General features: G+C 36.4%; 1 protein-coding gene across 1 annotated transcript in view; it reads left to right on the top strand.

The window, feature by feature from the left end:
* The first annotated feature begins 8,671 nt into the window (after positions 1 to 8,671).
* LOC144283726 (transmembrane protease serine 11E-like) overlaps positions 8,672 to 17,539 on the top strand; it is a 42,648-nt gene continuing 33,780 nt past the window's right edge. Inside the window, exon 1 of the mRNA XM_077848208.1 lies at positions 8,672 to 8,822. Coding sequence (XP_077704334.1) covers positions 8,815 to 8,822 — 8 coding nt within the window. The 5' untranslated portion in view covers positions 8,672 to 8,814. The remainder of the gene's footprint in view (positions 8,823 to 17,539) is intronic.

The raw sequence follows: 17,539 nt of genomic DNA, 5'->3' as shown, positions 1-17,539 counted from the left end.
TGGTCAACTAATCTTCAACAACAGAAGGAAAGAATATCCAATTGAGAAAAGACAGTGTCCAAGAAATGTTGGGAAAACTGGCCAGCCACATGCAGAAGAATGAAACTGGACCACTTTTCACACCACACACAAAAATAAATTCAAAATGAAAGGCTTAAATGTGAGAGAAGAAACCATCAAAATCCTAGAGGAGAACACAGGCAGAAACCTGTTTAACCTTGGCCATAGCAACTTCTTACTCCACACATCACCACAGCCCAGGGAAACAAAAGCAAAAATGAACTATAGGGACTTCATCAAGATAAAAAGCTTCTGCACAGTGAAGGAAACAATCAGCAAGATTAAAAGGTCTTGGAATTCCTTCCTTTCCTATGGAATGGAAGAAGATATTTGCAAATGACATACCTGATAAAGGGTTAGTATCCAAAATCTACAAAGAACTTATCAAACTCAACATCCAAGAAACAAATAAACCAGTTAAGAAAAGGGTGGAAGACATGAATAGACACTTAAAAAAAAAAGACATCCAAATAACCAATAGATACATGAAAAGATGTTCAACATCTCTCATCATCAGGGAAATACAAATCAAAACCACAATGAGATACCACCTCATACCTGTCAGGATGGTTAAAATTAATAACACAAGAAACAGGAGGTATTTGTGAGGATGCCAGAGAGGGAAACCCTATTGCGCTGTTGGTGGGAGTGCAAACTGGTGAAGGTCCTCTGGAGAAGAGTATGGAGGCTCCTCAAAGTGTTAAAAACTGAATTACCCTACAATCCAGTAATTGCACTAAGTATTTACCCAAAGGATAGAAAAATACAAGATACAGATTTGAATGGATACATGCACTCTGATGTTTATAGCATCATCATGAATAGCCAACCTTATGGAGAGAGCCCAAATGTTCATGGACTGATGAATAGATAAAGAAGAGGTAATAAATAAATAAATAAATAAATAAATAAATAAAAAAAAATAAAATATGGTGGTATGTTTTATATATACAATATAATTATAATATATTATTATAGAATATTATATATCATTATTATATAATTATTAATTATATAATAAATATATAACATATCTTATATATTATAGAATATTACTCAGCCATCAACAAGAATGAAATCTTAAAAAAAAGAATGAAATCTTGCTATTTGCAATGATATGGTTGGAGCTAGAGTGTATTATGTACGTGACATAAGTCAGTCAGAGAAAGACAAATACTTTATGGTCTCACTCATGTGGAGTTTAAGAAAGAAAACAGGTGAACATATGGGAAGGGGGAAGAAAAAAGAAGGAGAGGGAGAAGCCGTAAGAGACTCTTAACGATGGAGAACAAACTGAGGGTTGATAGAGGGAGGTGGGTGGGGAATGGGCTAGATAGGTGATGAGTATTAAGGAGGGCACTTGTGATGCACACTGGGTGTTGTACGTAAGTAATGAATCACTGAATTCTATTCCAGAAACCAATATTACACTGCAGGTTAACTACTGAAAATTTAAATTAAAATGTTGTATTTTGTACCTATAAAAAATGAAATAAATAAACAAAAATACTCTAGGAAGTGCAAAATGTTATGGAAATTAAGGGCCATAATTAGATATATTTGTAAGAAAGATTTTAGGATATTGAACAGAAGGACTTTTTCTGTTGTTCATAACTGAAAAGAATAGCGAAGTAACACCCTTCCTATGAGAAAGTCTGAAAAGATGCCAAAAATTGGGGCCAGACCCTGTTCCCACCAAGTGTAGATACACTATGAGGTGAAATAACTTGTTCTCCTAACAGCACCCAGCACCCAGTTGTGAATATGTATAAAGAGAAAAGAGTGTAAAAGACAGCAAACTCCTGGAGTGTTCACAGATAAAGCCTATTGGGAGAAACGTGTAAAGATCACGTGTATGTGTGTGTGTGTGTGTGTGTGTGTGTAAGAAGGGAGATTGGCCTGTCCTTCCTTAGCTGGATGGATGATAAACTACTGAACACACAAGTGTACCTGGATCTGTTATTTTAGAATCATGTGGGAAGAGTCTTCTTGGAGAAGTTAAGCACTTGCCACCCAAAGTTGGGGAGCCACTTGTGAACCAAACATGGCTGCTCACTTTTAGTCTTCAGATTTTTAAAAATATTTTATTTATTCATGAGAGACAGAGAGAGAGAGAGAGAGGCAGAGACATAGGCAGAGGGTGAAGCAGGTTCCATGCAGGGAGCCTGATGTGGGACTCGATCCTGTGACTCCAGGATCACGCCCTGGGCTGAAGGTGGCGCTAAACCGCTGAGCCACCCAGGCTGCCCCTGTCTTCAGTCTTATGAAGAAGAGCTCACTGGAGTAGCTCACACTAACAGAGCAGGAAGGGACTACGGTCTAGAATTTGTTACTGACAGGGAGTAAATAGCCTCCTCTACTCAACCCTGGTGTTCTGTGGTTCTTGAAGGTTCAGAAAGTGATCTCAGTGGTTACCACAGATATATGCAGAACAACTTGAAGGAAAGGAAAGAGGCAAGATAGCTCCTAAGTGAAGGAAAATTCCAGCCAGAAAAGGAGTGAGGGGCAGAGCTTGTGTCATAACCCAAAGTGGTCATGGTTGATTCTCTCTGAGGATTCCTCAATGACTGAGAGGGCTAGGGTAAAGCTGAACATCATCCAAAGAAAACTAAACACATCCTCAGCACAGTGCTCTCAGTAGTAAAATCTATGAGCCATAGACAAAACTAGATTGAACCAGAGAAAGACCTGGGACACGACTGCAACCAAAACATGGTTGACAAGGTGAGATTTCTTACTCCTATCACCCCTCTCTGACTCCAAAACTGGAGGAACTAAGTAGTGAGGAGAGAGGATCCAAACCTTCCAACTTCTCTACTCCAAGCAGCTGGCAACACAGTGTAAGCTTATGTTGAGGGGAAAGAAAAGGTGATCTTATTTACATCAGATTCCCAATTGAAGTTTTAAACTAGACAAAAATCCTAATAACTGAAATTAGTAGAAGATGATGCAATGTGCCAAGATTTTACAGAGAGTTATGAACTGGAGATTCAACAATTATGGTTGGAAGCCTTGATTGAAAAAAACTATTTGGCGTTAATTCTCCTGTTGAGATACATGATACAAGTAGCCAAGCAATAAAACATAATAATACAAACCACATTGGATCTACTAAGGAGTCAAATGCACTAATCTAAAATCATAATCTCATGGAATCTTCAAAAACATTTAAATGTAAAATTTCATCCAATTCTTCAGTTTAAAAAAATATTTTATTTGTTTGATTATTTATTTATTTTAGAGACAAGGAGAAAGAGAGCAGAGGGAAGGGCAGAGGGAGAGGGAGAGTGTGGAGCCCAGCATGGGGCTTGATCTCACAACCCCGAGATCACTACCTGAGTTGAAATCAAATCATGTCCTGATCTAACTGATTGAGCCACCCAGGCACCCCTAACTCCTTTTTTTTTTTTTTTTTTTTTTTTTTTAAGATTTTAGTTATTTATTCATGAGAGATAGAGAGAGAGAGAGAGGCAGAGACATAGGCAGAGGGAAGCAGGCTCCATTCAGGGAGCCTGATGTGGGGCTCAATCTCCAGGATTACGCCCTGGGCTGAAGGTGGCTCTAAACCACTGAGCCACCAGGGCTGCCCGCCCCCAACTCCTCAGTTTGGCAAAGTATTGATTCTGTCAACTGTCTTTTTGGTTTAACAAAGTACATTGTGATCTTCCCTTAATCAGGCCTTTGTCAAGGCTATGAACTCAGACTATTTCCTATTCCATTCATTTAAAGGTCTTTGGAGAGAAGTGATATTTTGGAAAGTCCATCTAGGGAACAGGAGTACCTCTTAAAAATGTTTTTCAAAGATTAATTGCAAAAAAACTGCTTTAAAATGAAAATGGGGGCAGCCTGGGTGGCTCAGCAGTTTAGTGTTGCCTTCGGCCCAGGGCCTGATCCTGGAGACCCAGGACTGAGTCCCACGTTGGGCTCCCTGCATGGAGCCTGTGTCTCTCTCTCTCTGTGTCTCTCATGAATAAATAAATAAAATCTTAAAAAAAAAAAAGGAAAATGAATCCAGAAATCTTCATTCACTAACTAGTCTGTATTGTATATTCTAACAAATTAACAGTAACAAGATTGTTTTAGCTTGTTTTGTCTATTAATTATAAAAACCCATCTCTGGTTTTTACTGTATGTGTCATTATGTATTATAAACCTTAGCAATACCTCACATAAATACCCAGAAAAACTATCCCCAGCATCATGAAGATAGTTATAGCAGAATATTTTACTGAGGATTTAAAAAAATATTTTATTTATTTATTAATAAGAGATACAAAGAGAGAAGAGACAGAGATACAGGCAGAAGGAGAAGCAGGATCTCTGTGGGGAGCCTGATGTGGGACTGGATCCCAGGACCCCCGGTATCACCACCTGAGCCAAAGGCAGATTCTCAACCACTGAGCCACCCAGGTGCTCTGGGTAACCAATTCTTTAAAAAAAAAAAAAAAAGTATTAATATGATTTCTTGCCTATTTAACTACATGACAGATTTCTTATCCCAGTCCCCTTCCTCAAAAACACTTCCAAATACTTGTGGGAAACAAGCTTGAAATAAGGATTCTTCCCTGATAAAGTTAAGGGAAGGGGAAGGACCAGAAATTTCTTTGGCAAACGGTTCCATCTATGGCCAAATGTGTTTGGCTGCTTTACTTCAAGTATACGACAGTCTTTGCAGAGAAGGCCAGATGTTCGGAATGGGAGTGGTACCCTCCAACCAGCTGAAAGTGCAGGAAGTCATCTGTTGTCATTTGCCCCCTTCCCTTTAAGTATAGTTGCAGCCTAACAGCAATACCATAAACGCTGAGTGCAATGCTGGGTTAAAAGCCAATGCTGGGCTAGCTGGTATAGTCTTCTCCATTGAAAAAGTTGTGGATGAAATGGACTGAGAAACAACTACAACATGATGACACTCAATAGAAAAGGCTTGGGCAGCCTGGGTGGCTCAGCAGTTTAGTGCCGCCTTCAGCCCAGAGTGTGATCCTGAAGACCCAGGATTGAGTCCCACATCAGGCTCCCTGCATGGAGCCTGCTTCTCCCTCTGCCTCTCTCTCTCTCTCTCTCTCTCTCTCTCTCTGTGTCTCTCTCTCTCTGTGTCTCTCATTAATAAATAAATAACAAATCTTAAAAAAAAAAAAAAGAAAAGGCTTAGAGGGGCAAAAGAAAGAGTTTCAGAGACAGGTACTGACCGGTTAGTGAAAAATAAATCACATTTTGGCTAAGAAAATAAGACAGAGAAAAGGAGACTGAGTGATAGCTAGTTCTCCAGCAGCATTCTTACATGATCTCTTCTTACTGGATAGAGTCCAAAGGTTAATTATACTGGTGCTCTTTGTTTTCTCAGCTTGAAAAAATTAAGGTGCATGAGTACCTTCAAAACAATACACGATAGGAGGAAATGGAGCCACAGATAACAATAGCTGTGTCTACTCTGATAACTTGCTCATTCACTTGTTTAATATTGGTCAGTCTGTAATGCACAACCCAATAAATTGACCAATAAAAGGATTGCTTTAGCATTACAGAGACATAACCTAGGTATAACTTTGAGAGCTTCCGTAAATTAATTATATTATTATATATAAGCATCCATATATTACCAGACATAAAAGAACTTGAATCAAGCTAGGGGATATTTAAACAATGATAAAAATCATCCATGACTAGCCACACTGGCACTAGATTTCTTTAGTATACTCATGCTTATGGCCATCAGATGCCTCATTGCCATGACGTTGCTCAGTATGGGAAGGACTATGCAATAGTTTTTTGGGTAGTAAAAATATCTGTGGTCAACTTGTTATTTTACTAGTTATGCAACGTAACGTATTTACTGAGATTTTCCAAGAGATTCAAGGCCACAAATATATTCCTCCTGACTCTGCTTCCACACCGCATGGAAGGACATGGGAGACAGACTGCCCTGATCTCAGTCATGAAGAGGAAAACTCTGAATACATTTTCTTTACACCACGGTTTAGAGTTAAAGGATTACAGAATAAAATTTATGATTTTAGACAAACAGCAATGAAGAAAATAAATATTTGAATGAAAGACAAACTTTTGCTCTAAAATCCTTTTTTTTCCTCTTAGAGATAAATAAACTTAAAGACGATTGATTTTGCCTTTGTATCCTACAACTCTAAGAATAACTATTAAGAAAATACCTAAATACATGAAATGCTCCATTTGGTGGATAATTCAGTCTGTTTTATTCCTCCTTCTTTCTCTATTCTTCAGATGTCCACTAAAGTATAAGTAATATCATGAAATTTGTTTTTTGTTTTTTTTTATATCATGAAATTTGATGACACATGCAAATGGTCTTTGAGCAGCCTGAATGAAGGTCATTAACATAAGAAGGATGTACTTAATGATTATCTTTTGGTTGACATCCACTCATCTTCTCTTTGCATATCCTTAATCTCTAGTTTTCTATAATTCTAGCATATATCCATAGGGTTTTAAAAAAATCATGAAAGTCCTCTCTTTTTCTGCATCTACATCTTTAGGTGTGCATAACTCTAAGTATACACGACCATAGGACCATATAAAGAATTTATTTGAGTTTGGAATCTGGATTTTAGTGAAGAAAAAAAATCATGAGATTCTGTTACAATGAGTCTGACCAGGTCTTGGCCCAAAGTTATACTCAGGAGGGATCTGTTTTTCCTTGAAAACAAGAGTCTAATCAAAATTTTCATCCAATATGAGATAAAATAGGGGCACCTCGGTGGCTCAGATGGTTAAGTGTCTGCCTTTGGCTAAGGTCATGATCTCCATGTCCTGGGATTTGGCCCCGGGGTAGGGCTCCCAGCTTATCTGGGAGTTTGCTTCTCCCTCTCCCTGTACCTCTCCTTGCTTGTGCTCTCTCTGTCTCTTTCTCAAATGAATAAACAAAATCTTAAAAAATATGAAATAAAATAGAATATAGCATTATTAAGCCAATATTAACATCTTATTAGTGAGGATTTCACTTTTTAATGGCTGTAGAATAGGAATATTTTAATTTTATAATCTGGAAGTTTTTACTTCACTATTGCTGCCTCTTTATTTTTGGCTAAATTGTACTTTCAAGTGAGTAGACAGAAACCTGGTACTGCATGCTCGATAATTTCAAGCAAGTATACATGCTATTCTTCAGTGTTAAGTGATCCATTGGCCATAATAAAAAGGGTAGATTCGATGCTCTTTCTAGTCCCAAGAAGTATGTCCCAACATAGGTGTTTCTTGAGTTACTGCTAAAGAGTAATTCTAATTCTTGGTAGCCTAATCCCACACACAGTACAGATCCCAACTTCTGCATCCATTTAGATGAGCCACTGGCTAAATGGATGTGTGGTAATAATATTCAACGGTATAAATAAATAAACAAACAGATAGATAGAAAGATAGATTGATAGATAGATAGATAGATAGATAGATAGATAGATAGATAAATAAATAAATAAATAAATAAATAAATAAATAAATAAATAAATAAATAGCAGTGCCAATCTGCCTTCTTTATGGTGAGTTTTAGGACTGGTCACACATACCCTCTTCCTCCTTCCTTCCCGTTCTCTTTCTATGCATATTTTTATGATCCCATATATGTTAAGAATATGGTTAGTATCTGTTAAGAATTCAATTTAGTAGGGATGCCTGGGTGGCTCAGCGGTTGAGCGTCTGCCTTCGGCTCAGGGCGTGATCCCGGGTCTGGGGATGGAGTCCCCCATCGGGCTCCTGGCAGGGAGCCTCCTTCTCCCTCTGCCTATGTCTCTGCCTCTCTCTCTCTGTGTCTCTCGTGAATAAATAAATAAAATCTTAAAAAAAAATAATTCAGTCTAGTAGAGTTGAGATACAAAAATTCTAGCTAAATACAGTAAGCATCAAGATGCCATGAGAGCACAGAGAAGAAACACCTACTTTCATTTATGGGGATTAAGGAGGTGATTTAAAGATTATACCTAACACAAATACACAGATATCTGCATATACATGTATGAACAGACATTTTTTTAAATACATTACTTACTTTTCAGAAGTAAGACAGTAATGACTCATTGTTGGCTGATATGCCTGTCTCCAGTGAAAGAAATATACTATCTCAATTGGGGGTTAATATCTATAAACAACTTGACTTCTCTAGAAAAATGATGTCACATAATTTTAAGATATTAATACTCTTCTAGTCTCTACTGTATTTTCAACAGCTGACTTTTAGTCTATAACAAAGGAAAACTTTCATTATATGCAGGGTATAGTGGAAAGCATGTTAGATAAATTTGAAAAAAAATATAGGTATTACTCCTGGTTTGGTGGATTATAAAGTATGTGATTTTGACTGTTATTTAACTTAATTAAATCTGTTTCTTCACTGAAAACATGAAGGAACATGAAAACATGAGGAAGCTGAGCGATATGATTTTAACATTTCTTTTTAGATTTAAACATCTGGCCTTTATACAAATTTGGTTTACATTAACATTTTTAATATAGTATAATCTTAAGGCAATAGCTTTTAAGTTCCCACTCCTAGAAAGTGCTTATAAATTATTTATGTTCTCCCACTCCTTATAAAATTCGACTTTGTCCTACTACTCACACAAACAGTTCCCACCACACTAGCCAAGACCTGTCAGACTGGTTCTATTTAGATCATTAGTGACTTCTTTCTTCACCTCAATCCAGCCCACAAAATTGCTGATATAGCCTGGATGTACACACTAGACTGCAGACCTTGGTCTCCACTGGACTCTTTCCTGCTGGTCAGCAATGTATCGGTGAGTTCCCTTTTCTTTGTCTTAAGTTCACTTGTAGTTTAAAATAGCATGAACCACACCAGGGAATGTGTAGATCTCTTATTTCTCATTTGCTTAATACAGAAACATACTTTTGATATTTAACATGAAATTGTGTCAAGAAATACCTTTCTCTTCTCTCTATATTACTGCTCCCTGTCATCCTAGGTTTCATCCCCAAGTATTTTTCTATATTCTTTCAGATGAGTTCAACAAAAGATAAAGGTATATCCAGTTTGACAGCTGTCTTTTTAGTTAGCTAAGTTAGTTTCAAGCATAGAACGTGTTTTTAATTTGGACTTTGTTTTATTGAGAAAATACTCTTATTTTCAGAGGTATAGATGAAAAAAATAAATCTGAGATCACGCAGATCAAAATTACATTCATTTCTGTTTAAATAGCTTAAATTTTAAAAACTGTAGAGGTTTGAAAGAATAAGAAATAATTTAAGAAGACAATATGATTAAATTATTATAGTTGATTTAAAAAATAAACCCAATGATGTACTTGGCCACAATCTCTTCTCTAGCAGGTAAGTCATAATTATTTTGAGGTTGTTTTCATTCAAAGTTAGAAACTAAACAATAATAATGTTTCCATGTACTAGTTTGGCTCTGAAAAATAATTTTATCTTTGGCTAAAATTTTATTTTCTCTCATTTATATATTGGTATATCATTTAAAAAATATTCTACTTTGAGAAGGAAATGGTTTGGAAGTGTACAATTTCCAGTGGAATCGTAATAGGGAAAAACACTCAAGTTCTATCATTGAAAGAAAATTCCACATACTTATTATGAAAAGTTTAATACTCTTCTATACATGTTAATGAAGCAACTAAGAGCTACAGACATAACCAATTTAGTCAGTTTCTCAAGGTTCCCTGTCTTTTGTGAGTACTTCTTTATAATCCACGGTGATTTTTCTGTTCCACTGTTTTTACATTAACTTTAAGAATATTACTATAGAAAAGAGTGATTTAATTTAAACTTATAATCTCTATCAAACTCAAGATACTAAATAGATTGCAGGCTTTGTCTATGCTAGCTATGAATGAGTCTAGAATTTGTGTAGAAGAGCTATAATAGGATGCATTTTTCTGAGAATAGTCTCTAATTTGAAGTAAAAGATGTACCTATTTTTTAATCCTACTTTAGAGTAGAGGGAAGATCTCTCTCAAGGAAAAAAATAAACAAATAACTCCTTGATCTAAAGCTGCACGAAAAGTGGAGCACATCTATGTTTGTCAGTCTAGGAGATGTTAAGAGAATGGGTTTGGGTGGAAAGGGATTAAATTTACTGTAAACATTTGCAGGACCAAGTGCACCAACAGGAGTGCTTTGGAGAAAGAGGTGTAATTGGAATATGTAGACAATTTCTTTTTATTGACTCATAACTGGGAAGACATATAAGAAGCACTGAGGGGTTTTATCAAATGGCGTGTTCCTTCCTCTTTACCCAAATTTCTAAGAGCCCCTTCCCTCACTTCACCTGTTCTAAATGAAAACCACCATTTTAGAATTTAAAAGTAAGAAGAAATTTGGACCAGGTAAATAGTATTCTTTATATGTTACCATTTCCTCCAAACTCTTATTTTATACTATCCTTTCAGCATGAAGAGAGTAACACATGGATTTTATAAAAATACACAGAGCAGAAGGTTAAAGAAAACGTTATCAAGAATAAGTTTATAGGGAAGAGATTTGGGAATAGAAGAATATATTTATTAAATAATAAATTTATTAAATAAATATTTATTGATGATGGGGCTATATGTTAACTCTAGTCGTCAGCAACCACTGAATTAAAGATAAGCAGACTGAATTTATGGACAATATCTACACAAATTTACATACACAAAGATGATCTGAGTAATATGCAAATTTAAAAAAATGGACAACTTTAATTTTTACTCAGTAGGGTGAGATCTACCACTCAGTCTATGTGTGGCCCATGGACCACCTCCATTAGATTCACTGAGTGCTCATTAAAAATAAAGTCTAGTTCTCATCCTAGAAATTCTCATAACTCTCTGGTTGAGGCATGGGAATCATACTTTTAAAAGTACAAGATAATTCTTATTCACACTAAAGTTTGAGAAGAACTGATACAGTATAAAGCCATAAAAAAGAAAGGGACTTGTAAGACAGAAGGAAAATAAAGCAGAAATGAAATAGGCCAGCTTTTAAAAGAGGTAGCCATTTGTTTTATTTAAATTGGTATAATTATATCTTAATGGGTGGTGATCTCTCCCTAGTCACCTTTCCCTCCAAGGGAGAAGACTATTCATTTATGCAATGTAGTGATGATTAAGGAAGAGAGGATAATTTCAGGAAGTATGGTAAACTGAAGGGAGGATAAGACATGATTTGAAGAGTTTGTGTCTAACACGGAGGGTCTTAATTTGGATTAAAATCTGTTTATAGGGGCACCTGAGTGGCTCAGTGGTTGAGTGTCTGCCTTTGGCTCAGGTCGTGTTCCTAGGGTGCTGGGATCAAGTCCCACATTAGGCTCCCTGCATGGAGCCTGCTTCTCCCTCTGCCTGTCTCAGCCTCTGCCTCTGTATCTCTCATGAAAAAAATAAATAAAATCTTAAAGAAAAAAAAATCTGCTTACAGGAAAACTTTAACATAAAACCAATCGAGCATATGTTCCCCCTCGCTGCCCCCACTGGAAGTCAGTCAATAGTGATACTGAAGGATTGTATTGACATATTGACGTTTAGACCCAGAGCTGCTATGGGATTCTGCTCCAAGTTTTGACAAGGCCTCACTTCTCCTTCAGCCACGATCAGTCCTGGTCCATGTAACAACTTTTAGTGAGTTCTCATTGTATACTAAATTTTGTGTGGAAGAAAACTACCTGTTGAGCTCCTGTTACGTATTGTACATTTTGTAAATACTATCTAATTTAATTTTGAAAATACCTTGAGAAACACTTCCTGTGATTGCTCCATTTAAAAGATGAAATCAGTGCAGCTCACATTGTCCAGTGTTAGTAAGCGTTGGATCTGGAATCTGATCTTGGCCTTCCTGGTTCTAAAGTCTATGGTTTTGCTACTGGAACACATTGTCTATCATGTGCGGGGAGCTAAAGGAAGAGTCTTTGGAAAGTTTCTGTCAGCCTTCTGACAGAGAAAGGGAAAATACACACACACACACACACACACACACATAAACACATGCACACAGATAGAGACGTAGAGGAGTTGTGTATGTATGTATATGTAGGCATAAATGGGTATACAGTGTCTGGGCAAAGAAACAGATCGTGTGCAGATTGATATGAAGTAATGTACATACATGCTGAAGGAGGAAGATGTGGTGGTGTAATTTTACTTTCACTGATAGGTTTTTAGAAACATTTTAAGGAATGCTTGGACGGCCCTTTTTAAACTTTCTTGCAACTGTATTTAAACAAGGTGAAAATATGACCTAAATTTGCCGCCCTATTTCAAAGGTGATCAGTGACTGAGAGTATTGCGTATCAATTGCATCCTCGTTGTTTTCTAAAGAGGATTGCAACATTTGCTATTGTGTGAAAATCAAGTTCACTTAGTGCAGCCTATCATGGAAGAAAATAAGGGTTTGTGGTAGCTGGGATTGTCTCGATGGACCTTATTGTTACTTTTTCATTGTTGTCTGCTTTCCTCCAAAAATATGTCATTCCTTCAATACAGAGAGGGAATAAATAGAAATATTCAAGAAAAAACAGCAACATCATATACTTCCATATCAGCATTGAGACTTATAAGTATGCCTGATGTGTTTAGTACTTGAGAGAGGGTGACATGGGCAGCTGTGGAGCAGGTCTTCTAAGATGGAAGGTGGTAAAATGGGTGCTCTGGGTGCCTTTCGTGGCTTGGTCAGCATTAGGTGTTAGAGGAAATGCACAAAGAACTTCTCGAAGCACACTCCTTCACACATGTTCTCATAGAAGATGATGGGTGAGAATTAGGAAGAATGCTCACCGTTTCAAGCATCATTAAATACATTTGAAACAAGTGGATTAGAGAATAGGAAAGTTTTAAGAGGTTGAGGGGGAAAATGGGTGTAGAGACACCAAGTCATGCCAGAATCTGCAAGCCCAAACTTCTCCCACTTACATACATGGTCTGTGCGGTTGGGCAATTTGTGAGATTTTTTGAATAGTAATTCTGAGATAATAGAACTAAGCTTAGGGGAACCCAAAGTACCATATATCATCACTAAATTCTATCCTGCAATCTTTCATCTGTAGATGTCAGATGGTATCTCTTTTTCAAAGCTACAAAAGTAGATACAGACGAATTTGGCCCTTTGTTTAAAGTCAAACTGTGAGTCAGTGCAGAACAAAATAATAATTGCTGTCATTTGTTTTACATGTTCTATGTGCCAACTACTGTTCTAAAACATGGTGTTTAATCTTTAAAGCAACCTATGGTTATGTTATTATACCCATTTTATAAATGAGGAAATTGAGGTTCAGATGGTAACCTTATTTGCCCAGAGGTAATATGTGACAGAACTGGGAATTAATCTATGTCTATCTGACTCCAAACCTATGCCCTTAACCACAGTGTTGTACCATCTTCACGTCCCCTGTATCCACCTCAGTGTTTCCACTGGTAGGATGCCTTAACTGTCTCATTGTGTCAAAAGATACAAAAGTTATATTTACAAAAAAACAATGCTCTTATTCAATGGATAGTCTTCTCAGTAGACTTTCAAGTCTGGTAGGCAGGAAGTATTGCTATCTGTATTCTATAAAGTAGGGGATACAACCTTCAAAGATTAGGTAATTTGCATGTGGTTACAGGAATGTGTGAGTCAGTCGTACTAGAGATGAGATAGAGTCTGATCTTCCTGTTCCCCTGCAACCTGAATCCAATACTGTCAAATAGAAGAGTTACATTAACACGGGAAATATGTTCCTACATGACCCAGGAAATACTATTGTTATTGTTATTACCATTACATTTGAGTGAGTATGTACATAGAAATATATGGCCTTTTAAAAATTAGTTGTTCACTTTAAAAGCTTGTCAGGTTGCATTAGCAAAATTCAGAGAGGGTACATAGAGTAGGAAAAAATATGTATATATTCCATATAGATGATTCCACCATTTATTTTCTTATTTGGTACTTATCAACAACCCTTTAAGGTAGATAATTTTAATATTACCATGAATTTTTACATAGGAAGCCAAAGATTAGGAAGACTGAGATTTCCAAATCTCTGAGTAAGTGATTCGTAGAGCTGGAGACATACTCCAGAGGTATGGGAACATGCATCTTTCTCAGCTGAATTCCTTTTTGCACATAAGACCTAATGTAAACCCCTGACACATGGAGCAGAGTTGCTCTGGGTCAAGTGGCACTAAGGCTTGGGAGCCTCATTTCTCTATCTTCTCCTTATCCTCTTAGGCACACAGGAGGCAACTTGAGGGATTGTTCATCCCACTTTGAAAACAAATTAATTTCTCATCATGAAGTAGGAAATAGTGACAACAGCCAACATTTGTTGAGCAGTTACTGTGTGCCTGGCCTGATGCCAATTGTTCTGTGGGTGTTATTTCATTTAACCCTCAGAAGAACCCTATATTTAGGCCTTTCATTAGCCCCATCTGTAGATGGGGAAATGTAGACTGAGAGAGAGTAATTTCAGAGCCACCTAGTGCGTGAGAGGGTGAGAGGCAGAGCCAGAACTGAATCTAAACTGATGCCAAAGCCCAGACAGATCTTTATCCCCCCTAAGAAGTAAGATGGAAGTCATTTGCTAAAAGTCATAGAGTATAATCAAAAGAGTATCTTAAACTCAGCTGCCAGAGAATATTAAGTAAGGATATTTTATCATCTTTCCCATATAAAGTATAAAAAAATTAGTTTCCCAAAGATAATTTTTTTCAAAGATAATTACATAAAACTGGCATTTACCTTGATTGCAACTCATCTGTTTTGCGTATTGCAATAGCATCAGACTTAGCTATGTATGAGGGACACGAAATTTAGGGTAATAGTGGTTTATAAGAAATGGAATTAATATAAACAAGTCTGGAGGCAGGCAGGCCTGTAGGGAGATTCGCAAAGTAAATCTAGGCTTCTACCTTTGCGCTGTCCCATCAGCAATGAGTATGTGTCCTCTAAATCATGGCTCAACGGGATTGCCTGAGCTCCAACTAGCACATACGCATTCTAGCTAGGAAATGCACATCAAGATTCTACCCTCTGGAATAGAGACTCCATTAGTCAGAAATTATTCACATGGTAACTCCTGTGGACAAGGGACACTATATTCTATTTTCCAAGATGGTCGTGTGCTCAATCAAATATCAAATCAAATATCAAATCAAATCAAAAATCAAACATTGTATTATTTAGAAAAAATATTTGGGGTAGACACCTATAAGTATCTACAGGCATATTAAGTTTGAATGATGAGAAGTATATCCTATTGTGATCAGCAGTAGGCAGTAGATAGATATATGGGTCTGAAGATTTGCCATGTAAATTGAGCTGCGGATATGAATTAAGGCCATGAGCATTGGTAACTGAAATTATTTCATTCTTTTGGATAAAATAATACCTCTTTTATAATTTTATGGTTCTAATGTGGTATCGCATTCAAAAGTTAAGACTCAACACTTCCATATATTATAGGCCAGCAACAGGGGCAGGAAATTTATTGATCAAGAAATCTCACTTCTGGGGCAGCCCTGGTGGCGCAGCGGTGCCTGTAGCCTGGGGTGTGATCCTGGAGTCCCGGGATCAAGTCCCACGTCAGGCTCCCTGCATGGAGCCTGCTTCTGTCTCTGTCTCTCTCTCTGTCTTTCATGAGTAAATAAATATAATCTTAAAAAAAAAGTTTATGACTTCCTTATATGAAACTTGTATTATTTAAAATCCATTGCAGTTCCTTATTTTGTTCCAGTCATCTGGCATGTGGCAATCGGAAAAATGACACATTTGAAAAATTACGTTAAAGCTAATTGTTTAGTAAATGTTGAATTTTAATTATAAAACTGTTAAGCATTTTTAAGTTAGGTGAGGCATGGAATACTAACTTTGGTGGAAATTAAAGAGCATCTAGATCATTTAAAGTCCTCATCATTTTTTAACAGATGAAGAAAATGAAAGCACATTTCAACATCATACAAATTGAGGGTTAAGGGATGCTGGAACTTACGTGATGTTGAATATACTTTCAGTTTTCTCACCTAAGAAACTTCAGACTTTGATGAAACGACTTAATCCTTAAGCTAAAATCTTTAGGACTAAGATGCAGGTCACTGGTCTTACAGTTCAGAGCTATTGCTACTATATAATGCCAATTGTAATAGGAGGCAACTAAACGAAGTCATGAGAAAGATTTGGTAGGAAGACATCTAACATTACAAAAAGTTTCTGAAAGTCTATATTAGCAGCCTCGAAAGTGTCTCTGAGCTTAGGTTTCTCAGCTATTTTTCTTCTGATAACACCTGCCACCACATACTTACATACTCTGTTAATTTTTATTTTTCCTACATGTTTTCAAGTGTGTACAATTCCCTATGACTAGCTGCAATGGCATCCCTTCTCAACATTTCTGTGGGAAACCATCGCTTTTAAAGTTCCTTATTGAGATCATGCCAATTTATTATCTTGAAGTAGAAAGAGTTTGAGGAAAAGAAAGCAAATATATTAGTAGAATTAAAGATGAAATAGCTCAATTTATGAGTCTATAAACCCATACATAATTACTTAATAATATCTTTAAACTTTGTTGTACCATATCTATCTGTGATTGTACATTTCTAGAGGTCAGGCAAAGTGTCAACCTGAATCTCGGTTTGTAGATTCCTGTGCTACACCGTATCTGGCTGGGAACTTAATAAATACCTTGATGATCACACAATGGAGATCAGAGACATTCCTTACTGTTGAGGTGCCACTGATACTTGCCAGTAATATAAATCATATATTTAACAAAGTCTTATGATTGCATACATGATCTTCACAACTTCCTTTTAAAGTAGGTGGAAAGAAAGATATTATCACTTGAGTTTTATGGTTGATTAAATATAGGAATGGGTAAGCTGTGGGCTTTGCTTAACTTAGCAGTTAATGAGTGGTAGGGTCTTCTGTCACAATGTTCATTAAAAACTTACTACTGTACCAAATAATACTCTATTTTTGTGCCTACAATTTCAATAATCTTTAAATACTTTATAATGTGAAGATACCATTAAGGAGTCATTTAATAATAATTAAGGAGTATTGTCAGATATTTAAAAATATTATCATAGAGATTGGTATGAATGATTCATGTTGCCCCTTCCCCCACACTATCAAATTGCTTTTATTAAATAGTAATTAATGTCACTTGCCTATATTGAAGGAAACACTAAGAGTATTATAAAACTAATTTTTGTTTCAATATTAGGAATATTGTAGCGAATATAGTTCATTACATTACATAGTATTTTTTTTTTATGAGGAAAAGAATTGTATTGTTACTGAATAATTGCTCATTGTTTATCCTGTGGTTGCCATGAAAAATGTACCTGAACGGGGTTTGCTCGTTTGCTTTGTTTGTTTTTGTTTTTGAGTTGGCTGCTGGAAAGCTACAAATTTTGTGGCTTGATTTAAGGAAATGTCTAGGTGGTAATTAATGTGGTTTTAGTGTTGCTCATTCATATATATGTGTATATATATATATGTACATATATATACACACACACAT

This window comes from Canis aureus, chromosome 14, assembly GCF_053574225.1.
Source record: "Canis aureus isolate CA01 chromosome 14, VMU_Caureus_v.1.0, whole genome shotgun sequence".
NCBI lineage: Eukaryota > Metazoa > Chordata > Mammalia > Carnivora > Canidae > Canis > Canis aureus.
Note: the sequence above shows the minus strand (reverse complement) of the source record. Positions and strands in the feature narration are given on the sequence as shown.